The sequence below is a fragment of the Plutella xylostella genome, chromosome 20, assembly GCF_932276165.1.
Source record: "Plutella xylostella chromosome 20, ilPluXylo3.1, whole genome shotgun sequence".
In the NCBI taxonomy this organism is placed as follows: Eukaryota; Metazoa; Arthropoda; class Insecta; order Lepidoptera; family Plutellidae; genus Plutella; species Plutella xylostella.
In genome coordinates, this window is record NC_064000.1 from 6856045 (window position 1) to 6883705 (window position 27661).

The 27661-nt window shown below is 37.4% G+C and overlaps 1 protein-coding gene across 1 annotated transcript; it reads right to left on the reverse strand.

Moving 5' to 3' along the window:
* Nucleotides 1–8040: 8040 nt before the first annotated feature.
* On the reverse strand, nucleotides 8041–25599 carry LOC119691689 (trypsin 3A1). Its single transcript, XM_038109659.2, has 7 exons — nucleotides 25428–25599; nucleotides 24876–25032; nucleotides 10764–10860; nucleotides 10252–10425; nucleotides 9720–9869; nucleotides 9081–9301; nucleotides 8041–8239 (listed from the first exon to the last, which is right to left on the reverse strand). Exons 1-7 carry the CDS (start codon nucleotides 25597–25599, stop codon nucleotides 8119–8121), a joined length of 1092 nt encoding a protein of 363 aa, XP_037965587.2. The 3' UTR covers nucleotides 8041–8118.
* Between the last annotated feature and the right edge of the window lie 2062 nt (nucleotides 25600–27661).

The following is a 27661-nucleotide window of genomic DNA, read 5'->3' on the forward strand; positions in this document are numbered from 1 at the left end:
AAGGTGTGAGTGTTTTTTTTTTACATAATAAGTATAATTTTCCAAAAATATTTTCCCCACACCACTCCACGTCCTTCGTAATCCCGAAAGATGTGAATGAACCAGAACAGCCTCAAGATGGTACTTTCACCAAAGAGGTTAAGGAACGAGCCTCGTGCCAGCCCCTGCCGGGCAATGCACTTGCATAGAAAAAAAGAAAAAAGTTACAAAAAAAAGTTTGCCTTTAGGCGGGAAGAAAGTGCACGGTCAAGAAAAGAAAAAAAGTTGAGAGGAGTTTGGTATTGTTCTGTACGGAAAATTGAATCAAGCAATGATTTCAAAAGGAAGGATACGCCCGTCAGAAAGTTTTGTCAAAAGAAAATGGCACCCGCGCGCTGGCCCTAATTCATACAAATTATGACAGATTTATGAGATTTTAGGGCCAACGCGAGGGTGTCATTTTCTAGTGCGGTTGGGCCTGTCCTTACGCTAGTAATATATAAGTCAATGGAATCAAGGCGTTTGGTTTTAAAAATGCTTCGTTCAAAAATAAGTCTTTGTTCTAAATATTTTTTTAAGCTGCTCAATATTTTTAGTCGAAATGCATTGGTGCACTTTTATTTATTTAGTCCTAACCGTAGCACACAGAATAATAAAGGGCGAGCTTATTTTCAATTTTTCACTTCAGCCAAAAACAAACTTTATTTACCTGTCGGATCTATCAATCGAACGTCATAGGGCATAAGAATTTTACAAAGTAGCAAATACCGACGTCGAAACAGGGATCGTAAAATTTTCAAAAGTTGTGCTAATCATATAACTTTAATTTTGTTATAAAATTGAAGTTTTATTAATTTTTAAAGGTTTGTTGATTTTAAAATGTTGTATACGCCTGTAACTAGCATATCGTATTAGATGTAAAACCTTCTTTCAATGTATCTTTTAAAACTGTAATAATATGTTTATGTATGCTGTTGGTGTATCTATACTTAATTAATACATAGCTAATCAACATCATTGTAATTTAAATGAAAGAAGACTTCGTTTGTTTATGTTTTAGGTACTTAAGTGCATCCTAACTAATATTATAAATGCGAAAGTAACTGTGTCTGTCTGTCTGTCTGTCTGTCTGTCTGTTACTCTTTCACGCCAAAACTACTGAACGGATTTGAATGAAATTTGGTATACATACGGCCTAGACCCTGGGAAAGAACATAGGCTACTTTTTATCCCGGAATTCCCACGGGAATTAATTTAAGGCGAAGCGAAGCGCGCGAAGCACAGAATAACAATATGCGCTGATGCCTGATGTACAGGTCTCTGGCCTAGTTCAGGCACAGATGCAATTTGTTATTAGATTTAAGCTTTTTTCGAATAAATTATTATTGTTATTTATTATTATTAATATACGAACAAGATGGAGAGTCACGTAGAAAAACAAAACTGTCCTCATTTTGTTTAATGTGAAACCTAGATAAAGGTTTTAAGTTCAACCCTAATAACAACCATTTGTACCAATGATTAATGTCTCAAATAATTCAAAATAAGTGCTCAGTGGTAAAAATGGTGTGTTATGTATCGAGACGATTCTTTGACTGCATCTCTGCATTGACACTCCATCTTGTCCATACATTGTTAGTCTTAGATCATAAGTAAGTGCAGACAGTAACCGAATATGTTTTTATTGTGTGTTGTTTATGACATTACGATTTTATATTATTCACTGTACTTAACGACTTCATTATACAACAGTGGATTACCTCTACCTACTTCTGAATATATACTAATTCCAAAAAAAAAAAAACATACCATATCACTGTCCTTGGCCTTCCTCATCAACCACTACCGACTAGGTAGTCATCTAGATAGATAGGTATCTAAGGTCGTCAGGCCAATGGGCTGGAGGGCGTCACACACTATGTTTGCCTGTTCATCGCCTCTACTCGAGAACTCGCTACCTATACCAAAGGGAAAAATTGGGCAGATGTGACCACTGGCACTTCAGCTAACAGATTGAAAGAGATGTCGGAACCTCAGCACAAGCTTGCTTGTGTTGTGGTCCACCAACCCGCACTAGGCCAGCGTGGTGGACTAGGCCTAAACCCTTCCTTCATTGGAAGGAGACCCGCGTGCCCGTGACGGGTCGTGATAATGATGTGATGATCTTCATTTTCTAGTTCTACCTACCCTCTACTACGGGTTTAGCTATTTATGAAAATGAAAAAAGTTTACGTTTTCTCCTGTCATCTGCATACATTATCTGTCAAAAGTTTCATGATAGTTTCCATTAGAGGCGCCACTTAGTATGCGAGAAAACGTAAATTTTTAAGTATAGTTTTTGACAAACTATCAAACCTGTATGCCTGTACTAGACAGACCCTGTTTTGTTTCCATGTTATTCAAATTTATTTTCTTAGATACCACGTGGCGTGTTGATCGATCATCGATAATAAGTGATGATTGTAATTAACAGGCCCAGTTCACTGTCATTATGAGACAATAAGCATCTAGGCCGGTGATATAAGGCGACCAGGAAGCAATCTCAACAATAGATTTGATTCTTCTCATTTTGCACGGAATTGCGTCAAACTGAGTCGCGATTTTACACAAGCTTCGTGTACAGGGTGATGTTTTTAATATTAGGTCGTTATTTAAACAAATATATTTCAAACAAGTATTATATCAAGTATATTTCATTTTATTTATGTAGCCTAGATGTACGAGTATGTAACAAGTGTATCATTTGTTGGTCTTCTAATAAATAAATAAAATAAACATTTTGAATTTTTCAAATGGTTGGTTATTGATAAAGCTGTTGATTATTGATAATTCACTGTAACTTGGGCAGTTATATTTGGACGGCTGGAGTGCTAGGACATTTTCAATTCCTGAATTCCAATGTTAATTTCTTAAGCCGACCAAATCTTGCGCAAAAACTATGAACTTAAAACTATTTATTCAAGCAAATTATAGAAAATCTTATTGTTTTTCTCGCTAAGCTCTTTTTCCATACATTAATATGTATGAAAAATATATTTCAAAGTTTTCAAATTACATCAACATTACAAAATTTTACCTAGATCATGAATTCTAAATATTTCTCATTTTACCTACTTATATCTCACAATTCTCACAAGTAGCTACCCATCACTTTCGCTACCACCCAGCAACTGGAGCACTCTGTACATGCCTGTTCCACTCTAGTTCCAGCGGCAGTGACGCAACACGCCGCAATACTCGCCGCTCATTGGTCGATACACCGACCCAAGCGGAAAGTGGGCTCCTTACCGCTTTTACAAGAATACCTACTGGGTAAGTATACTATTAAATGATGGATGACAAATTATTTATCAATCCTAATCCTAATCCTAACTAATATTATAAAAGCGAAAGTAACTGTGTCTGTCTGTCTGTCTGTCTGTCTGTCTGTCTGTCTGTTACTCTTTCACGCCAAAACTACTGAACGGATTTGAATGAAATTTGGTATACATACGGTCTAGACCCTGGGAAAGAACATAGGCTACTTTTTATCCCGGAATTCCCACGGGAAAACTTTTTAAGGCGAAGCGAAGCGCGCGGGACCAGCTATATTAAATAAATAAAAAAGGAAAGTCTGTAATATGGATATCGGACAGGTGAAGGGCTAGCATGGGACGCATTAGACTTGACAAAAGTTCACCGTCGCGCTCGCTCTTGAGTCTTGAGGCTGCGCGATGTGAGTGAGCGCGATGCAAAACATTTGTCACGTCAAATTAAACACCCAAGATCCGAGTGCAAATATATTCTGCCTATAATCAAATATTGGTTCTACCTTTTTTGGCATAAGATTTTTTTGTCTAATCTCGTATTGCATAGTAACGTTTGGTCAAAGTCTCGTTACGCCGAAAATCGTATGGCATAAATCTCGTTTAGTAAAAAGTTATTTCGCATAACATTGTTTAGCCTAATAATGGTATGGCCAAATCTTGAATAGCCTAATAATGCTATGGCATAGGTTTATTAGGTTTATACAAAGTAATAATATTCGTTTGGCTTTAACTTTGACGGAGCGTCTCCCTACATAGTGCAAACTGGTGCCATGTATTGTTTCCGCTGTTTGGAAAACGCTCCGCTCCGCTTCGCTGCGCTCCGCTTTGGTTTTGATGAACATGTGCACCTAACACGCTCCTCCTCGCTTTGCTCGTCGTCGCACCTATTTTTAGGTTTCGATCTCATGGGGTTTGTAATAATTATATTGGTCGTTAACTTTCGATTTTTTGATCATACAATATCGTGATTTTCGGGATGTAGGAGAAAAATACCACAATTTGTACATTTACTACATACTTAATATATTATTTATTAAGATAACATTAGGAGAAACAAGATTATACATAGGTATAGACGAACATAAAGTTGAGCAAACGAAACTTAGGTGTTTAAAGATTGTGCCTAAAGTTTTAGACGAAACGAGCCTTTTGCCACATAAGTCTTGGCAAAGTGATGGTTCGGCCAAAAAAGTTTAGACCATACGAGTTATGCGAAATGAGTTTTGGTCAATAAAGATTATGCCAGATGAGCGGAACCCTCAAATATTGGCTTCGAACTTGGGACCTTCCGCATATCAGTCAGGGTTTCTAACCACTACACCATTCAATATTGATAGTGTACGGTGGCAGTGGGCCGAGCGATCATCAGTTTCAGATTCGATATAGATTTTCAGGATTCGTTATAAGTATGCAAAAATGTATTCTCTCTCTACATTTTACAGACCTGTGTAAACTGACATATTTTTCTATGTATTTGTGGGTTTTTTCCCGTTATCATATAATAATTTATTTATTTCCAAAAATATACATTTCTTAAAACTTACCTTATTAGCTAATATTTTATGAACAACATGTGTACAACAATGGCAAGTAAGTAGCATCTGCTGCTAAACTAGGTGTTAATCTGTGTTTCAGCTCACAGCGCCCCATATTACCTACATTTTGAAGATTAATAAAATTTTAAAACTTCTACTATGGTTGTAGATTCCATTTTAAACTCGTATCCGTTTCTGTTATAACATACAATTTTACATAATGTAAACTTAAAAGATATTTATAATCCGCGTATAGTATTTATTATCTGTCATGCACTTCAATGGACTTTTACAACTTACTGCAGTGAATAACTTAATCGTGCATTTTTATAACAGATAAGATAAAGAAAAAGTCATCGGATTTCGCGACCGATAATAATTCAGGCATCGACCGGTAGTCCAGCCGTTTGCCTATCGCCATTTTGTAATACACTCACGGGCAATGAAATAGTTCCACTCACAAAATTCCGACTGAACGACTCCAATTTTTTCAAAGATTTAAAAAAATATTACTTACTTACCGTTTTTAGTTGGTAAGATCCTGATGCTCTGTCAAATGTACTTCAATGTTGCAGAAGGCGTCACGCTCGTCAGCTAGCATTTTCCGTTTAGAAGTAATTTGGAGGAAACTTTTCATTGCCCGTGAGTGTAGTTTTCTACGATGTCTTATGTCTTGTTCATTATTTCACCTTTGTATTTATTTATGGTATGGTAGGTATGGTGGATTCACCCTGGTTTATCTCAATGTGCAGTGCAGATAGATTTGTAAGATGTTATGTTTTTAAACAGTTGTTGTAGTTGTTGTAGTCCTATGGCACCCCAGAGGTGCAGAGGGTCTCCACTAACGTCCGCCACTTCCGCCTATCTTCGGCTGTACCTTTGGCGTACACTACCTACCTGCACCCTGCACGTAAATTTCAGCAGGATGGTACATTCTGTGTGGATCACTGGTTGCTTCTAGCTGGTCTATACTTTTCACATAGCCGTATGACGCATAAAACTCCGGTAAAATGTAACTGGGATATCATACCTGCTAATAATACATATACTATAAGCTGCTAATTTATAATTATAATGAGTTATAAACTGTCTTATTCGGCAGATTCCAGTGACGACTGCAGTTGGAACAATGGTATTGAACAATCGAAGAGTTCTCGGAATAAAGAGTTCAATGAAAATGTATGATGAATTAGTTTATGGGTAAGTTTGGTAAGTAGGTATACATACTATGTACTATATACGATTACATGTTTTATTAATTCTAAGTATGTACCTTTAGGGTTAAGAATGGGTGACTGGGTTGTGGTAAATGACGAATGCAGGATTTCTTGAGGCCAAACTATTTACTGATTTTACCAATTACATTTTACAAGTATGTTGTCTAAGTGACGGGCGCGAGACGACTAGCGTCTGCGCATTGATCGCTACTGGAAGTTACTAGAAAGCTGACATTGCAAAACGTGACTATAACATGTGTCGCTACATACCTATGGGAAAATGGTAAGTACCTCTTCGTTTTTGTTTATTAGGTATGTACTATGCATCCCTAAAATTATTTAAGCATCATCATCAGCCTATATCCATCCACTGGATGCGATCTAGGTAAGTATAGTTTTCCGCATCCAATAATATTATCTTTAGCAAATCATCACCCCATAATCTTTGAGAAAATTTATAATAAAAATAGCATAGCCTAAATCAGACACATAATATAATAATAATATTAATAGACAGTTGGGTCATCAGCCGTACTTATGCGTAGTGCGTTGCATTTTTTTATCAGTCACTGCAATTTTTTATCGTTCACTGATCTTACGTAGTTTTTTTTCCTGATTGCATAGAGATTACTGAGGAGTGTTGTACACCTACCTATGACTGTATATTTATACTGAATTGCAAATAATTGTAGCCGTAAGGATACAAGTTTAGGTAGGTTATCTAGTAGGTACCACATGGTTGCACTTCATTCTCTAGAAAGGTGCTTGTTTATGGATGGTTTATGGTATGTTTTTTTATACTTGTACCTATAATAGATACAGGGTGGAATTTATCAGTGTAATTCCTATCGGCAGGTCAACGTACCTTGTACCCCGTCCAACTAGGTACCTTCTACCTACACTAAGCATCTTTTTTACCAAATGGACTCTGAAACTACGTGACATGCGTACCTAAAGTTAATAAATGCAATTTAAAGAATACTTTTTTCATTATTTTTTTGATACCATTATTTGTAAATCACTCTGTAGGTATATTTCATGAATTCAAAATTAAATACGCAAAAAAGGTTTCTACCGCCATCTATTATCGAATAGTGGTACTAAATTCAACAGTACCATCTGGAGGTGAAAAGTGTTGATACGATATTATTTTGTGAATAAATAGTTTTGACGTGTTTCTCAAATACAATCATAGATGGCGCAGTAAAAATAAGTTTTGTTTCTTGCCAATAGATGGCAGTATAATTTATTTTTCATGGCAATTGTTGAATAATTATTGTGGTGGCGTAAAACCATCATCATGTACCAACCTATAATATATTTTAGGGCTACTACTTACCTATGTTATTAGTCCTGCGCGTCTGCGCGTTGCCAATATGATCGGATAATTGAGCTGATGCTGCTGAATCCCTAATAATTATTTTGTTAAAGTTATGGTAATTAAATTAATGATCATTGATTTTGTTAACGCGGCAGATAATAATATAGGTACTATTAGGTACTTACTTAAAACAAGCGTTTTCGAAGTTATGGTAAAAATAAATTTCATAATTTAGGTGAACAACGAGTGGGTGCCCAGTGATGGACGTCGGCGACGCGGAAGACCCAGGCGGAGATGGCGGGACGACCTCGACAGGTTTTTGCCTCAATGGCCGAAGGAAGCACATGATCGGGAACGGTGGTCAGTTTATAAGGAGGCCTTTGCCCAGCAGTGGGACACGACACAGGCTGCATAAAAAAAAAAAAAAAAAAAGGTGAACAATGATTAAACTCCGTAAGTAGGTATAAACATAAAGTTATTTTTATTTTCATAAATACCTAATAATATCACAAACACTGATTTCACCTGACGCCGAAATATGTGCTGGGTTTTTCAGGCATCAGTCAAGAATAGTTAAGATTTTAAATAGCTTCTAGATTATTATTTTCGTTGCTAGAGAGTTTTTGGCGTACTTACTTAATCAAAAATTTGTTTACAGCTAAATAGTGTAGGGTTTTTTCAGCTTCAGTTTTAGCATCAAGACACAATTGAAGAAATTTGCATTATTTAACGATAAGCTGTAGGTTGTAGTAGCTTCGCTAGTAAATTTTGTTTGATATTAATTTATTTTTCGCTATGTTGAGGAAAGTAGGCGAGTTTATGGTTTCCCGAAGCCATGTTTTTATTTTATGCTTTTTTGCATTCATCCCGGATTTGAATCTGTAAAAAATATTAATAAGTATTACGTTTCAAATAGGAATTTCATATTTTATTTTTTCGGGTTTGTTGGTAGACAAAATTACTGTTATATCGTGGTTATATCAGTGTCGATATCAAGTAGGTAACGTTTGAAAAACAACTAGGTTAGTACTTAATGCCATGTGCTTCTACACGGGTCCGTTATCGACGTAGATAAACGCGATTCGCCATAAGTACGGCGCTGTTATTGGTGAAACGCGCATTAAACGAGTTTATCGACGTCGATAAAGAACCCGTGTAGCGACTGCAGGTTAAATAAACAGGTACCTGGGCAGTTCTTCTTTTTAACCTACATAACGGTGTCTCCATCAGTTAAGTAAAAATCATGAGTTTTACAAATATTTATTTATTTATTTATATTTCAACGTGCACTAAAAACACAACGGCTGTGCACGTTTACAAAAATATAAATTTATATTTTTGTATTTAAAATTACGTTACAGAGTGGTAAATCCGCGTGACAGAGCTGTATTTCATACGAATCTTGGCTGTCTCGATAATTTTTTATTCATTATGTAGGTTAAAAAGAAGAACTGCCCACCTACGTATATTGATGCGTACGTAACGTTGATACATGACTAGGAAGCCTTTCCTTTTAACACGGTAACAAACGCTATACACGCTGCATGGGTCGTGCGAGTTTTTACTCGCGCGCTCGACTAGTGGAGAGTAAACTCTAATAATTTTTTATGGGGATCTATCTGCTCTAGGGTTGGTTACTAACAAGCTAAGAATGGCAATACAAAGCCGAACCAATATGCCCAATACCATACAGTCATAATAATGTGCATAAAATACCTACTTCTTCATCTCTCTCTCGCGCTTCCTAGCTTCTTTTATCTTCGGCAGGAGTGCAGGGTCTTCACCCGCCTCATTGTTCCTTATAGTCTTTTCAATCCAGGAGGTGAGTGCCGAGACTCGGCTGTAGACTCCAGGAGAGTTGGGGTCCCCACAGCGGCGGCCTCCGAAAGAGACTACGCCAAGTAGGATGTTGTCCCGTACTGCTGGCCCTCCGGAGTCGTGCTAGGGAGAGGAGTGTAGGGATCATGATTACGGATACTAACTTTACTAACTTATGTACCACCATGTTCTTTTCACCATATCACCGCTTTTTTATTATTCATAGTGTATTAAAAATATCATTGCGTTCCTTCACGGTGTTTTAGCTTCTAGTCAGTAAATAACATAAACACAACGCTCATGGACAGTTTAATCAAATCCATTTATCCGAGAGCGGGCTCGGACCAAGTATACAGACCTACATACTCTTTCAAAAACTCAGATTTATCAAATCTATCACGAGTTTACAAAATGGCACTCACGTTACAAGCGTTCTTCCTTCATGTAGAGGCAGGGTCTATTGCCCTGCACAGATCACGAACGGACAAAAACTCCGCTTAATCAATTCTACCAGGAGCTCATTACAACAAGGAGCACTCACATTACAAGCGTCCTTCCCTCCTTTGGAGTACCCGGCGCAGATCATCCTCGGAGTGATGGGGAACTTGTAGGCGCGCTGACACTCGCTCGTGCTCAGGAGAGGGACCGGCACAAAGCGGACCCGGTCAGGCACGTGGCCGTTGCCTGTCTTCTGTAAAGTCATGTTTAGGTTTAAGATTTAGAAGAGTTTATTTTGCATAAATGAGCAAAAGTACTAGCTTACTAAAAATCTCGGAATTAGGTACTCAAATCGATGGCCTGCCAAAATCAAATTTGAAATCTACCCTTGCAAAAGTGGTGTATTCCAATTTCCAACATAGCTATTTCGGCTAAAACCCGCTTCATAATCTTTACAAGAGATTTTGTCTCGGGACTCGACAAAAATATTCACTATTAAAACTTCTGGAGTCCTGCCGAATTGAATAGACCCTCTACAGTTTCGTATTAATTAAGTCTCGTGTAGTTTTGTCGAGATTCTGGAGCGCGCAAATTTTTTTGCACCCAACATAATATCATAAGACAAGCCATCTCACATCAGTGCTTCCCCATCCCGAGACTACCAGGATATCATCGACCTCCAAGGCGTAGTCTCTAGCCGGGAGGTCCAGCACGGCGATGCTGCGTCCGATCGGCAGCGGCCGGTCCAGGCGGAGTAAACAGAAGTCGTAGTCTGCACCGTCCGGATTGTATTGGTGCGGGAAGAACACCTGAAAGGGAATATCGGCCGCAATAAATAGACACATAGATTGTTTATTTACTGAATAAGGTTACATGGAAATATTACATTAGGTAATTATAGACACACGACATTATGATACGAGTATAGCAGAAACACGTTAAGATAATATAGACAGGCAGCTTGTGTTTTTATCATGTTAGCAAAAGGGTTTTGACTCAGCAGAATGCTATGATTATTATTAAATAGACACAGGTGACAAATACTACGGCTAGGTTAGCGTTAGCCAGCGTCAGACATTGTCCGGCGCTTACGTTGTATAACCATAACCACGTAACCTGAAGATGTATCTTTCGAGGAAGTCTCTACCTTATTTATGCGCGCCTGGTACCCGCCGCGGCTGTGGTAGGAGCTGCCAGCCCGCACCGTGTATGGAGTCAGTACCCTTCTGTCCTCTTCAAACACGCTGAAATAAGAGTAGGAAGGTATGTCATTGACATATATATATTACTATGTGTATAAATTATTTATATTAACTACCTACTTTAATAACGTACAGGGTAAGATTTTACATAGCGTGAGAGGGCCTTCTGATAGAAATAGGGTTTTTTCTACTTCCATGATAGGCGGTGACAACTTTGTTGGTCACGTGACTTTTTTGAACGGCAGATATATTTTTTCGCAATGACACCCTGTGTCACCTTTTTTAGCTTACATTTCCGTACCCTTTTTTGCAACACCTGTAGTATAGACACTATAATACAACAAAATTAAACTAATAAGACCCCATTTGCAATAATTATATTTATGAACAACGTGAATAAAGATGCATAAAATTAGCAATACAACGGAGTCCGAAGCATTTAACAATTTAATAAAACGTGGAAAACATTATTCGTAGTCAGGTGTATTCCTGAACTGGGAAATTTCCCAGAGTTTACGCTGTAATATCATGCAGACATAAGCATGGATGGCGTAAATTTCTGCTCGGATAATTTTTAGAATTAATTCAGCTCCGATAAAAGTGTTTAGCTCTTTGGCGTGTGGAAATTATTTGGATTGAGGAAGTAAGAGAGGCTTTCGTCAATTATATGCCAAAGCTTTAATAAATATAAATAAATTTTTATTGAGCAATAAGCTTAGCCTAATACAATAAATAGATGTACACAACTTAAAATTAAATTACAAACTGACTTAGGACTAAGCACAGTACAAGTTTTAAGAGCGCTGGGGCCTGAACTAGGTGGTGGCCTGTATCTCAGGCACCAGCTCCCTCCCTGTTTAAAACAAATTTTATTGCTCCATTTTTAAACAAATATTTAAAAAAAAAAATTATTAAACTAAACTAAGCATGCAACATGCAAAAGTGCTTGTAGTGCAGAAAATTGGAAATTGGTGGAATTTACTTAATTGTAACTAACAAGTTCTCTGATTGTTCATAATTGTAGGTGCTCAACACAACTTTAAGTTTAATCTTACATTCATTTATCGTTAGAGGGTAAATTGCATCAGCTACATTTATTTTGTTGTATAGAAATGTCCCCAAAAAAGGATAAAACTTTTGTGAAAACGAAGTTTTTGGGCAAAAGAAATCAGGAAAATGACATTTAAAACCTCTCCTTCCTCTGTTTAAACTAGGGTCATACGCAGTTTCCCTATGCTTTAAAAGTATGGTATGAAAAATAAAAAGCTGCCTAACACTTAGCACCTCACAAAACTTAAAGAGTTGTGCGGTTGGGAAGCGATATGGACGGAAAGTGCTAACCTTTAATACTGCTCTTTGTGCTCTTTCAAGGGGGAGTAGGGTAGTTTTGCACGTACCGCCCCATACAGTAATGCAATACATTATAATGGACTGACATAAAGCGTAGTAGACTGTTTTTAGGATGTTGGGTTTAAGGACATGTCTTAAGGGCCCGTACAGGGTGACGTGCCGCGCCAATTTTGGGTTTTCAATGCTCTTCACACAGCACACGCAGTGACACGCACACATGTAAGTTTGCACAGTGGGTCGATAAACTTTTACTCGCCAACTTTATTGACAATTATGTTCAAGTACATTTTGGGTGATTTTAGGGTAAGTAAGTATAATTCTTACTTACACTGGTAGGCACCAGGAAAGAGTAGAAATTAATAGGGGTGCCACTTTACTCTATACTCGGAACCCGATTAGCTTTCTCAAACAAATGTGGTATTTACTTGTAGAAAGGTAACTAAAAGTATTAAAGTGTAGATAATAAGTTTCGGGCATCCTCCAGCCAACTGAACCCCGACGACAAAGCAAAGTAAATACATAGTGTCGCAAAAGGGCTATACTAAGCCAAAAGGGGATGACTCAAGGGGTCATTCTGAACAACTTTTGTTCTACGAGATTTGCAAATTCGCGAAAAAAAATATTCGTTTTCCATGGTAAAAAGTCACATGTCCAACAAAGTTTCTATGAAAAAGGTTTTTTTTTGTTAATTTCCAAAACTCGTAGAGCAAAAGTTCAGAATGACCCCCTGTCTTACTCCTTTTTACCCGACTGCCGAAGGAGGAGGGTAATGTTTTTTGATTGTATGTATGTATATATGTATGTTTGTCTGTTTCTTTGTTCCCTCCTGTAGCCTAAACGGCTTGATAGATTTTGATGTATGAGGTATTGTTAGAAGCGTATTGATGGCGCGATGGCTATAGGCTATGTGACGTTCCATTAAAATGTACATAGCGCCCTCTTGAGGACATAACGTGATGATCGAAAAAATAATAATTCAACTTTGCCGTGTAAGGTATCAAATGAAAGGACTTGATTTTCACATTACAAAAATATGCATATTGAAGGTATTTAAATAACAACACCAAAATTATTGAAATAAAAACCGGCCAAGTGCGAGTCGGGCTCGCGCACAAAGGGTTCCGTAGCAGCAAATATAATAAACTTATTATGTCATTACAGTTAAATCAACCTATCTCAAAAACTATAAGAGATACTTTGATCAAACCAAAAATCGTTGAAAGAGTTAATTAGCATGCATCACCTCTATTTTTTTTAGAATTTTATACCCCGTAGTTATAAAAATAGAGGGGGGGGGACATACTTTTTACGACTTTGAGAGCTGATATCTCAAAAACCGTTCACTTTAAGAAAAATGATTTTTAGAAAACTTTATATCATTTTAAAAGACCTTTCCATTGATACCCCACACGGGTATGTACGGTGGCCTGCGCCTAAAAGTATACAGGCGGAGTTTTTAAAATAACGATCTTAAGCTCACATGGTGTTCAAGCACATCCACATAAACACCACTGCTACACACATCACACACAACACGTCCCCGGATTTATAACAGATGAAGCTGGTCCCTTCATCATCAGGGATCGATTTTAAAAACTCCGCCTGTATACTTTTAGGCGCAGGCCACCGTACATCGAAAAAAAATATTTCATCCCTCAGTTACATGTATGGGGGGCCCCACCCCCAATTCTTTTTTTTACTATTTAGTGTCATATTTTTGTAGCGGTTCATACAACACATATTCCCATCAAATTTCATCACTGTAGTACTTATAGTTTCCGAGTAAATCGGCTGTGACAGACGGACAGACGGACAGACGGACAGACGGACATGACGAAACTATAAGGGTTCCGTTTTTTGCCATTTTGGCTACGGAACCCTAAAAAATGATCATGAACTACCTACCGACGTAAAATTTCATAAAATAAAAACAACTAAAAAGTTACAAATAAAAAAATACAATTATAAAAAACTAAAAACCTGACTGTACGGTAAAAACATGAAAACGAGTCCCAATGTTAATGGAAAGTATCGCAGGCGGGGACCAACTTGACCGCCACTCAAGGCCGTTTTCTAAGTAACATTCAGCTAAATGGTGAACCCTCTGCTGGTATAATTTGTTTATATACCGCTTTTTCAATACCTGTAAGTACATTTTTTGGCAGCATAATATTTTTACTTAATTTTAGGGTTTCGAACGTCAAAAGAAAAAAAGCAACCGTTATAGGATCTCTTTGTTGTCCGTCTGTCTGACTGACTGTCTGTCACCGCCCTTTTTCTCAGAAACGGGTAAAGATATCAAGCTTATATTTCGCATAGATGGGGAGTACCCCATAAAAAATATTATGGTACTCCCTGTCCCACACAAGTAAATTGGGGCTTATATTTTTTCCAGTTATTTTGATGTGTATCCTTTTTTTTTCTTTGTTGTTTTATATAAGTATGTGTTTCTTTTCTTTAAATCTGTATTTTTTTGTTGTTGCTGTCTATGTGTCGAAAAAATGTATCTTTATCTTCAAATCACGCCATCTATCGTTTGTTTTTTTGTGGCTACTGTCTATAGAAGAAATTCCGTCATTGACAATTTTACGTTACGAATTTATTTTTATTTATTTTATTTTTATTTTTACATTTTCGTGGAGAATCAACAGCATTTTGTTAATAAATAATTATTACTTATGAACACATAACAACTTGAATTAATTTCAGAGAGGTCACACACTGACAAAACAACTATATTTATTATGGTGGGAAATAGTTTAGGGGTGTCAAAGTCTGACATACATAGAAGTTTTGCTATATTAGAAGGCCTTCCTACAAAACTAGTATTTGTTTGTGCATTTCCTTACTCATGCACACTGCCTGACAAATGCAATTATATGACATGTAGCCTAAATAAAACAATGTACAATGCATGTTGTAAATCTGATTGTATCAATTTCTTTGATACTAATTTATACGTAGATAATTTTAAGTTGACTTGGGACAGTTTATTTTTGTCCTCAAATCAGAAACGACGTCTAGCTACAGAAGTAGCTCATCTTATTAACTCAGTTATAAGCATTATAACGAAGAAAACTTGTGTCCCTATTGACATCGTCAGTAGTAATACTGATAATAGTAATAGTACAGTAGATTTAAATTAGATTCTCAGACAACGGGAGAGCATCATAGCGTTGATATAAAGATTGATTCAGTTCACTGCTCTCTCGGCTCAAAACTATTAAAGGACAAGACATTTAAGAATGAATTTAAAGTGGTACATCAGAATATTCAGAGTCTTTCTTCTAAATTGTTAGAAATAGAACTATTTTCGGAAAAATTTAACATTGATTGTTTATGTATCACAGAACATTGGTTAGACGAGAATAAAATGATGTTCCAATTGAAAAATTACAAACTTATAAGCTGTTTTAACAGAAAGTGCAACGAGCATGGCGGGTCACTTATATTTCTTAAAGAAAATTGTAAATGTAAAGAACGAAAGGACATAGTAGCTCTTTCTGTTAAACACCATATAGAAATTTCATGTGCAGAGCTAAACAAGTATATAATAGTATGTACCTACAGGCCACCTACTGGTGATTTCATTACCTTTGAGACTGTCATGGAGGATGTTCTAAGGTTAGCTTCCAATAGTAAAAAGGAAGTAATAGTGTGTGGTGACTTTAATGTTGACCTATTAGGTGACTCTCCTAATATATCGAAATTACTGTTACTTTTTAAATCATTTAATCTTTTTAATGTCTTTCTGGAACCAACTAGGATTACATCCACGTCGGCCACTTGTCTAGATAACATATTCTGTAACTGTGAGTTTAAAGACAGTAGTGTGATAAATTGTCTGAGGTCAGACCACAGTGGGCAGACCATTACCTTAGTAAACACTGACAAGACAAATAAAACTAAGGTTAGATGCAGACCGATTACTACAAAGAAAATTGACAATTACTTGAAGAAACTAGACGAAAAACTTCCGAGGGTTAAAGTAGATTGCAATTCTAATGAGATGTATACTAACTTATTTAAGATAATAGCTGATGAGTTTGAGAGTAATTTTGAAACGAAGGAAGTTTTGATAGACAATAAAATTAAATTTTGTGACTGGGCTACAGATGGTATTCGCAAAAGCAGGGCGACATTATATGATCTGTATGAGATGAAAACATTCATACTCCGCCCTGACTTTCAATCTTATGTGAAGAAATATAGCAAAATGTACAAATGTGTCTGTCACTGTGCGAAGACAATTTTTATTAATAACAAGATTAAAGACTCGGCTAACAAATCTAAGGCCATTTGGAATATTATTAATAACGAAACGGGGAAGAATCGAACACGCGAGACTAATTTATCTTTAAAGGTAGGCAATGACATAATAACATCAAATGACGATGTGGCGAGAGTTTTTGAAGAGTTTTTTACGAACATTCCTTTAGAGACTACTTGCAACCTAGATTCTTCAGCTACATTAGCTGAAACCCTGATGAAGGAGAACGCACCTTCAACCGATAAGGAATTTAAATTCAGATATATAAATACATTAACTATTATAAAAACATTTAAGTCCTTAAATATGAAGAAAACTGAAGACTTGTGGGGAATGTCAGTTAAATTTGTTCTTTCTATTATTAATAAAATCGCCCCAATTTTGGCTAACATTTTTAATAAATGTATCGCTGAAGGTGTGTTCCCAGATCTTATGAAATTGAGTAAAATTATACCTCTGTTCAAGAGTGGGGATATGGAGGACCCTGCAAATTTCAGGCCTGTCTCGGTTCTTCCAGTTTTGAGTAAAATATTTGAGAGGATCATACTCAGTCAGATGCTTTTGCATTTCAATGAAGCTCGACTGTTTCATAGCCAGCAGTATGGTTTTACAAAAGGCAAATCAACAACCGATGCCGGTACTGCGTTAATTAAGCACATATTTGACGCCTGGGAAGACCATCACGATGCTATTGGAGTCTTCTGTGATCTGTCGAAGGCGTTTGATTGTGTGGACCATCAAACTTTAATTTCGAAACTGAGATACTATGGAATAGGAGGAAAGGCTTTAGATTTGATAGCTTCATATTTAGACAAGAGGCAACAAAGGGTCGATATTAATAATACTAAATCACAGGGGGCTCATGTAAAGATAGGCGTCCCTCAAGGATCTATTCTAGGACCATTTTTATTCCTCATTTATATTAATGACTTGCCTTTTATGGTTGAAAAATTGACTAATATAGTTTTATTTGCTGACGATACTTCTTTGCTTTTTAAAGTTAAAAGAAGTGAAAATATTTTTTATGAAATTAATTCTATTCTATCTGACATACACGATTGGTTTACCGTAAATAATCTTTTATTGAATTCTAAGAAAACGAAATGTATTAAATTTACACTGCCGAATGTTAGACAATGCGATACTAACATTATTCTAGATGGGAATAAATTGGACCTAGTTAATGATACTGTCTTTCTTGGTATGACTATAGATTCAAAGTTACAATGGGGACCTCACATTGCCAAATTGGCTGGAAGGTTGAGCTCGGCAGCTTTTGCTGTACGGAAAATTAGACAACTGACCGACGTTGAAACCGCCAGATTAGTTTACTTTAGTTATTTCCACAGCTTATTGTCGTATGGAATTTTGCTTTGGGGTAGAGCCGCTGATATTGAGACTATATTTGTATTACAGAAAAGAGCCATCCGCTCTATATACAAACTTGGTTCCAGGGATTCATTGAGAGAACTATTTAAAGAAATTAACATCCTTACAGTTCCATGTCAGTTCATTTTTTCCAATTTAATGTATGTACGAAAGAATATTTCAACTTTTGATACAATTGGCAGTAATCATGACATTAATACTAGGAACAAGCATAAGCTGGCTTTTCCAGCGATGCGTCTGGCGAAAGTTAATAAATCGTTTTTAGGGTACTGTATTAGATTTTATAATAAGCTTCCAGCAGAAGTTGCTCAAATGCCAGAGAATAAGTTTAAGTGTTACATTAAAGAGAAACTCAGTAAAAAAGCTTATTATAGAATTGATGATTACTTAGAGGACGTTAATGCATGGCTGTGATAAGTAGTTAGCTCTGCTCATATTATTATAATAATAATAATTAAGCTTATATGTATTGTATACCAACTAGTTTTAAGTCTTTTTTTGAAAAGATGGCTCAGGAGTTTCTTGCCTCCGTTCTTCTCCTTAGACAGAAAGAGCCCCCCCTTATCCGAACGGAGAGTAATTTGTAAAAATTGACGTTCATCAGAAAATTTTATATTTGTACGATGAATAAAAAAATTTGACTTTGACTTTGACTTTGACTTTGATGCCATTAACAGAATGAACTTAGTAAACCCAGTAAACCTAACACATCCAGAGGAAAAACAAAATCTCTTTCTCTCTCTCTGAAAAAGATACTTAATAGCCCAAACTCGATGCTTTTAGCTATTAACATCTTTGAAATAAAATTGAGCCACCACCGTGTTACTGCCCTCATCAGATCCTCACGAGACCATACCTCAACCAGCACCAAGAGACTGTATTTTTGATCCCTAACCTAATGTTCGTGCGTATTGTCATCACTTAGATCCATTCGCTATATTCCTGCTCCTCATCAGACCTTTACGAGACTGTAATATCACGAGAATATTGCACACTATCTAATTTAATTTAATGTATTGAATATACTGGAAGAATTATGCTTCCTCAATTTCAAATCAAATTATGTTGGTGTCATAAAAGTTGAAAAAGTGCAATGACAACCAATGTGCAGTGATTTTGTATCTGTACACGATAAGATCGCGAGCTGTCAGTGCTGCCTAAACCGACGTGACCCTTCTTTGGAGGCCAGCGGCCAACTGAGTCAAACGTCACTTGTGTTTATGATTTTATAACACAGAAAGCCGCCATAGATATTTGTATGAAGATTTGAGGGAAAAAAATTGCTCAAGTTTGGGATTAATTTACACCAAATAAGTGTGTATTTATTAAAAAACAAGGTATTTAGCGCCTAGTCCAAGCCTTTAACTTTATAATATGATAAAAATCATATGAAAATTCTTAATAATTACGACACAGTTGTTACAATACGGGAGTGTGATTTACTGGTTTTCTGAAATTAATTTACAGTTATCCATAATCATTTACTTAAATTCGAATGATTCAGCACCTAGCTAGACTCTTCAACTACCTGTGTGATTTTTTTCAAGGCTGTAGAGCATCATTTACTACATAATTCTATGACAATGCCAACCCTCGATTCCCTATTGCAGACCCTTAAGGTTTTAAAAACATATATTAATTTACGCACTCTTCCGACCAACATATTTACATGATCTTTAAAACATAAATTCTTATCGAGCAGAATGCCGAGATATTTCATAGTAGTTGTACTTTTTAGAGGGAGACATCGACAGTTAGGGCCATTGGGGTTATTGCAGAAAGTGTGAGCTATAATTTTAAAAGAAGGTGAGGGTCGAGTACGATTTGTGATGGAATAGGCAATAAATTTAGTTTTATCAGTATTTAATGTTAATGTGTTAACATTTAACCACCTATTTATGATATCGAACCCATATTGTGCTAGATTAAATGTATCACGCCATGACCTAGAGGAAAAGCACACAGCTGTATCATCAGCATAGGAGACAATTTTACACCCCGGTAACTTAAGTCTGCTAAGGTCATCAATGTATACCAAAAATAGTGTTGGTCCCAGAATGCTGCCCTGAGGAACACCAAAGGTTAGGGGTAGATCATCACTCTGGAAATTGCCTATCTTAACTCTCTGATATCTGTCTGAGAGGTAATCCTCAAAGAGTTTCAGCTGAATACCTCTCACCCCAATGTTCTCAAGCTTACATAGTAATAGTGGCACAGAGACTGTGTCGAACGCTTTTGCCAGATCCAAAAATATAGAGAGTACTTTTTCTCCCTTGTCCATATTTTTAACAACATGATCCACAAGTTCATGAACTGCGTCGGATGTGGATCTTCCACTTCTAAACCCGTACTGCTGGTCAGAAAGTAAGTTATTGGCATTCAGGTATGTGACAAGTCTATTATTAATCAGTCTCTCTAGGATTTTTGAGAGAACGGGAAGAACAGAGATTGGGCGATAGTTTCCGACACAGCCCCTGTCACCACTTTTGTAGATTGGAGTCACAAGTGCCTTCTTAAATATCTTCGGAAAGACTCCCGAGACGAGGCAAAGTTTGCAAAGATAAGTTAAGGGAGGGACAATAATATTTTTATATGTCTTGACAAAATCTGTGGATAAACTGTCACAGCCTACTGCGCAGTTTTTGCGTAGTGTCATTATTAGAGTTTCAATTTCGCTTTCATCTGGTTCAAGCAAAACAAATGAATTTGGGTAAGACATTTTTGCACCAAACTTGCCAAAATCCATAGGTTCGCTTCGAATTGGAATTTTCTCTGCTAGAGTTTTACCTATATCAGCAAAATATTTGTTTGCCCCATTTACTGATTCTCGTGGAGTTGCGTAAGAGGTCAATAAATCATTGGAAATTTCCTTTTTGACATTTATATTTGCAATATTTTTTAAAGTTGTCCATATTTTTTTCGAATCTTTACCCGCTTTTGTAACTTCCTCCTGATCATGAATCCTTTTAAGCTTTTTAAGTAATTTATTACAATAATTACGATATCTCGTATACGTAACTTTTAGAATAAGGTTTTCGGAGTCCCTTTTGGCGTCCATGTGAAGACGGTCTCTATGCCGCATACACCGTAGCAACCCTGGCGTAATCCAAGCCTTTATTATACGTTTTTTATTCGGGATAAGGCAGGTTTTGCTGTTGGTGTCAATTGCTTTTTTCAGAATATTAACAAAAACCTCTGCCGCTGTATCTGCATTATTACAATCGAAAACTGTGCCAAAATCAATCCGATTAATGGATCTCTGTAAGCCGTCATGGTCAACCTTAGTGTTGCATGGTCAAGCTTGAAAATTAACCTTAACTAAAAATACTTAAATCTCAGAAATTTATAAGTTTTGGATTGGGCATTATAGTGTTCAATCAACTGGAAATACTTTCCTCTACAATCCATTTAAAGGAACACATCGACTTAGCAATCACCCTGTATGTGAATTAAGGTCTAAAGTAGGGAAGCAGTTTTTCTTAGTATATGTATCCAACGTATTTACACTAATATTACTCGTATAAAAGGGAATCTATTTGTATTGAATAAACCCTCACCACTTTAAACTATGTACATTATGCTTGAGTTTTATTTATACAGGATACTTTTTATTCCGTAATACTCTAGTGAAACCTTTTAAAAACAATGTCCAAATTGTCCAAACTATCATAATATTTACCTACCAATAGCATTGGTAAAGTATCTATAGTATTGTAATGCGTCCCCATAAAGACTGTAAAAAACTTTAGCAATTTATCAAAATGCCTCGAACTTTCGAACTTCATCACGTTTCACTGAAACTTAGACCAATTCCCTTCACGACCGTAAAGTGAAAGTGTAGATGTCATGTTCCCTGAAGCAACGGTAAAAGCACCAAGTTCCGTGTGCGTGGTTTCAGTAGGTAATATCTACATATTACCTACTGAAATAATACGTGACCTGCTCGTAATAGTTTAAGGATATTATATGTAGGTACTAGCTCTTCCTGCGCGCTTTTTTTTTTTTTTTTTTAAGAAATTGTTATCAATTGTTATTGACGACCGAATGGCGTAGTGGTTAGTGACCTGACTACTGAGCAGATGGTCCCGGGTTCGATTCCCGGCCGGGGCAGATATTTGTTTAAACACAGATATTTGTTCTCGGGTCTTGGATGTGCCCGTAAAATGGCAATAGGCCCGCCCCCTATTACATTGGGACTAACATACACTCTGGCGAAAAGTGGGTGCAGCAATGCACCTCTGCCTACCCCGCAAGGGAGTACATTAGTACAAGGCGTGAGTGCGTGTTTTTTTTTTTTTTTTTTTTTTTTAATTGTTATCACTCCACAGACTTTATGTCCGTGCCTTTTGAAGAGTGGTAATTTTTATGAGATAGTTTTTAATTCTTTTATCTACTTTCTACTCGGTAAGGAAGTTTCATTTATATATAGGTATATATATTCTATCTTTTATATATATATTGTTCTTTTTTTTTTTTTTTTTTCTTTTTTTCCCTTTTTTTTTCCACTGCTGGGGGAAAATCCACATGGACACCTGGGAAGAGGACCCAGGTAGTGTCGGGCGTTAACCGACTAAAAACCCCCAGCCGTGTATCTCATTATACAAGAATTTTTTTTTTTTTCTTTTTTTTTCCTTTTTTTTAAATTAATGGTTTTCAGAGTCACACTTACATTAGTAATGGCAACAAACTTAACAAGGACAGGGCCAATGCCAGCTGTCTTCGGAGAACTTAGTAGACACCTGGCAATGGCTCGGCCCCTCAGTCGTTATAGGTCATGTTTTGCCTGATGTTAGTGTGTGACTCTGTTCTTAAAGATAACTTATTTTAATTGTTAGTTATGATATAATAATCAATAGGTTAGTTATATAAATTATTTTCCCAATTTGACCTATATTTTGCGCTCTTAACCAAAATTATATTTTATGATTTATTCCGCCCCGTTTTGCCTTCTTAACATTTCCCCAGAAAGTGCAATGACCTCTTCGTCTCGATTCTTAACTGCCATTTTTAGATTGTACTCGAGGATGCGTTTCTTTGGCGCTGTTATTGCCGTTTTAGCGAGGTTGCCGATAGCGTCCTCGGTGTCATCCGCATAGTAGGTGCAGGCGGTGGTGTGCCTCGACAGCGCCACTACTGCGTGAGGTATGCTATCGTGCAACTTTATTTTATCTTTTGTTCTTATGATAATAACGGATTCGTACGTCAATCCCTGTGCTTCGTGAATGGTTAGGACGCGTGAGCCCATTCCTTCACCATACCCTTGGCTGGTCAAGGTCTCTTTTTCTTCCTGTGTATGCACCAGGAACAGAGTGTTGGTTTGGGATTTGGGAATTACTGCGTCTGTTAACCTTTTCAGCTGCAGGGATTGGATGCGCGCTGTGGCTGCGTATATGCCTGAGTATACTTCCTTTAGGGCGTATGCAACATCCATGGGGTTTCTGTATGAGCACAACAGCTCCTGGGTGATGTTTGCTACCAGTGTTGGGCGATTGTACCTAAGCTCGAATAGGTTCTCTCTGTCGATATATGGTAGCTGATTGATGTCTCCGATCAGAGCAATATCACAGGCACGAGACAGGTGGGCGGCCATTACGATTGCCCCGAAATGGTTCATCAGGGCTTCGTCAATTATCAGGCGTTGGCAACCGACATGTTCTCTAAAGCCGTTTACCAGGACTGATGCCATCGTACGCACCCTAGTTTTGACCATGTCACCAATACGATGCGCTAGCCTGTTTCTTATGTCGATGGCCGCCTCAGTTGTTGTTGTGATAATGGTGTCTTTACTCACATCGAAGTTATTTATCACCCAGGTTGTCTTCCCACATCCAGGTACCCCGTTCACCCAAGTGATAGTGGGCATCGTCCAGTGATTCCAGTTGGCGTTGATGGTTTCCACTTTTGCTAGGATTTTATCCTCTAGCATAATCCTGGTGCACTGGGCGACGACCACTATTTGGTTGTTGTGTGGCACAGTAAATTTTGAGGAGTTGCATTCCCAGGGTACAAATCCGCTTTCCTCGCTGTAAGCCGCCATATACGCTCCAGTCATTTTGCCTCTGAGGACTTGGCAACTACTGTTATCGTATATGCAGGCTTCGGCCTCCTCGAGTAGAATTTTTAGCCGGCCTTCGTTTTCTTGCCTGTAGGTCTGCATGATGGTTTTGCACGACAAGAGGTTTACCTGCTTTGTGGCGGTTGTTATTGCCACAAATTCTATGACGGCATTCTCCAAATGCTCTTTAGGGGAGGTTGCTGTTTTTAGCTTCGGTGGGACCACCTGACCCATGTCGGCTCTTGTTATGGTTCTTTGGGCCGTTCTTTTTCGGATGGGGCCTTTGGGGATTTGGCGCCACTCAGGTGTCCTCTGTGGTTTCCCCATAAGGCTTTGGGCAGCTGATTTGAATGCCTGAAGGGACCCTTGTGCGCGCCCCTGCGAGATTCTGCTCTGCATCCTCATATTTATTTCCTGCTGTTCAGCAGCAGCGTTCCTGCGCGCTTCGCTTCGCCTTATAAAGTTTTCCCGTAGGAATTCCGGGATAAAAAGTAGCCTATGATCTTTCCCAGGGTCTAGACCGTATGTATACCAAATTTCATTCAAATCCGTCAAGTAGTTTTGGCGTGAAAGAGTAACAGACAGACAGACAGACAGACAGACAGACAGACAGACAGATAGACAGACAGACACAGTTACTTTCGCATTTATAATATTAGTTAGGATTAGGATTAGTTAGGATAAGAAAACAATATTACAAATCGCGAGCAATGAAAAAGTTACAGTGACAATAGCACCAAATTACACCTATCTAAACGGAAAAGCCTATAGCTTAATCACACCGTCTCTGCAATATTGAAGGACTTATAAGTTTTATTTTCAATTTAACAGCGCATCAGAATATTATCAACAGTATAAATATTTTGATAAAATTTAAAATAAAATGTTTGGAAAAAATTGGGTTAGGTATTTGGTATTGACTTTGAATTTGTAAGTGTAACTTTTTATTGCTCGCGATAACCTATATAATTATCTTCTCTACCTTCCACTTACGCTTGCATACAATGCGCGGCGGTCAGCACCCACTGCTCATCTATAATAGATCCTCCACACCAGTGCCTCCCGTGCTTGGAGATGGCGACGATGTAAGGACACACGCTCACACTGGTCTCCAGGCCGCCCACGATGCGACGTGACCCTGGAGTTGTGTCTGCAGGTTAAAGTCAAAGTGTATCACAGGACCAACCCGTACTAGGCCATCGTGGTGGACTAGGCCTAAACCCTTCCTTCATTGGAAGGAGACCCGTGCCCCAGCAGTGGGGATGTGACGATGATGATGATGATCACAGAGACAACCAGAAACGGCCAAAACAGCTGCGAGACCAAAATTTCAATAATACTTTCCTATGGTCAGCAACTGTACAATAAGTTCGTATCTGTTGTGGTGTGGTGGGTATTTTCGGAGAGGAGGTCAAGCAGTTCCTGAGACTGACAGATGTTTTCAAGCTGCCCGAAGGCCTCTGACAAAACTTCACGACTGCTGCCGAAACAGCAATCAGAACCAACATATTTGAGGCCAAATATCCGCCGATTAACTAAACCTACCTTCACTGCCATCCGTGGCCACTTTAAACCTCTTAGCCTCTTCATTGTTTCTAAATCTATACTTTTCTTCGATACTTTTGAAATCGTACTTTTTTTCTGTAGTCTTATCATCTGAATCGCTCAATCCTTTCAGGGTCTGATTTTGATAAAACTCGCGCGGTTCTAAAGGCATTTTGCGGCAACCCAACCCCGAAAATTTGAAACACACAAGTATTAACACTAAAGCTGTTACAGAAGCGTCTTTCGATTTTGCCCGGATAAGAAAAGGCATTTCGGATTTTATCTTAAAATTAAATCGTTCATGTTGATTGCTTGTGGGCTACGGGATGGAAGTGCAACGGAGCGAGTAGATAAGAAGAATCATTATGTTTGTCAAGTGAGCGTTAAATTACCTTAAGCTTTGATCCGATACCTTAACCTAGGTACCTAATTAAAATACTATTATCATTGGATGAGGTGAGGATTAGGACCGATAATAATTTATAGCTAAGTAGGTAATTTATAATCCACTTATGGAGGTCTTGCTCAAAGAATATGCCTGGCCAAACTTGAGCAGATATTTTTTTGAAGACAGATATATTTTGTACCTACTCGGGTATTAGGTGTTAATATGTTTGTTATAATATGTATCTATCTATGCTTCTGTGTAGATTTATCAGCTGTCTGATACTCATATTACAGGCTCTGCCTAGCTTGAGGTCGAATGGCCATATGTGAAATGTCCACACCAAGGACTTAAAGTCCTTGGTCCACACATATTTTATTATTATTAACATATTATAGTACTTCGGACGGCCGGATGGCGCAGTGGTTAGCGACGGCCGGATGGCGCAGCGGTTAGCAGCGCTAACTCTTGTGCTGAAGCTCCCGGGTTCGATTCCCGGCCGAGGCAAATATTTGTTTAAACACAGGTATTTGTTCTCGGGTCTTGGATGTGCCCGTAAAATGGCAATAGGCCCGGCCCCTATTACATTGGGACTAACATAAACACTAGCGAAAAGTGGGTGCAGCAATGCACCTCTGCCTACCCCGCAAGGGAGTACATTAGTACAAGGTGTGAGTGTTTATAAATACCTATTTATATATTTTTTTAATCATGTATTCAAGGTTCTAATATAAATTAACATTTAACTATGAAGCCTAACCTAATTGTAAATAAAATTATGAAAACTGAACTAAAAGATAAAATTTATATATTATAATATTATAGTACTTCTCTTAATTCTATTGAGTAACAAGTTCTTCTTCTATGAATCCGTAAGTATTATGTTTTGACCAGAGATAAATCTAATTCGCGTCTCTGTGTCTTAGACCTGGTTTCTCATGATTCTGTTAGTTACACTCTCAATAACGGATTTGCTGACGACGCGTTTAAGGATTATTACCCTTGTTAACTGGATGAGTCCCACGACGAAAATCTAACAGAGCATTCATAAATCCAGGAGGGTGATTCGTGTCACAAAAAACAACTTCTTTTTCATCTCGTTTTCAGATTTTTACGAACGAGCTATGAAATTGCGATTCACATGGCACTAAAAACAAGCTACATAGTAAGATCGTTTCGAGATCGCAAAATGAATGAACGGAATGGAGAATGACGCGATTCATGTCATTTTTGTTGAACTTTTTGATATCGCTTATCTGTCATATTTTGACGTTTTAGCGATTTTAAACTTTCGAAGAAAAGGGTGAAATTGTTAAATCGTTTTCAGAAAAAATACTGCTAAGAGTGAAATTGACCTTGTACGCATCTCTCCAAGATCTTCAAGCCATTTTTCAGCCGGACAGCCGTCCCTACGAGATATGTTTCCATTTTTACCGAATTCGTAATTTTCCTTAATAGTAAGCTTATACTAGTGATATTTATTTGATTGGCGTGGGTTTTGGCCTGAGGCCCTCGCAGAATGAGGAAGAATATTTTAACCGAAAGCATACACATTCCCTCAGTGTGCAAATTGTAAGTTAATGAATTAAACACATTGTAATGCATGTATATTTTATTTATTGATAGAACTAATAAATTCTATGAATTATCACAAATACTAAAAAATATAGGTAGTAATTAGGTCCCTTTACCACTTAATAAAGCTACAGATAATGTCTTATTATTTTTCTCATATTCTCTCCTATAGGTTGGCTGGTACAAAATGCTTTAAGCCTTTTGTATCATTATTAATACTTATATATACAATATTTTGTTAACAATAATTAAACTATTATTGTATATAGGAACT

Bases quoted from the DNA above. Each gene is read 5' to 3' on its own strand.
- LOC119691689 (XM_038109659.2), bottom strand. From the start codon at position 25,599: ATGCCTTTAGAACCGCGCGAGTTTTATCAAAATCAGACCCTGAAAGGA. The intron at 10,861-24,875 runs GTAAGTGGAAGG...CTCTTATTTCAG, and splicing joins GCCGCGCATTGTATGCAAGC to CGTGTTTGAAGAGGACAGAA. The intron at 8,240-9,080 runs GTAGGTATTTTA...TATTTTTTACAG, and splicing joins CGCGAGAGAGAGATGAAGAA to ATTCAAATCCGGGATGAATG.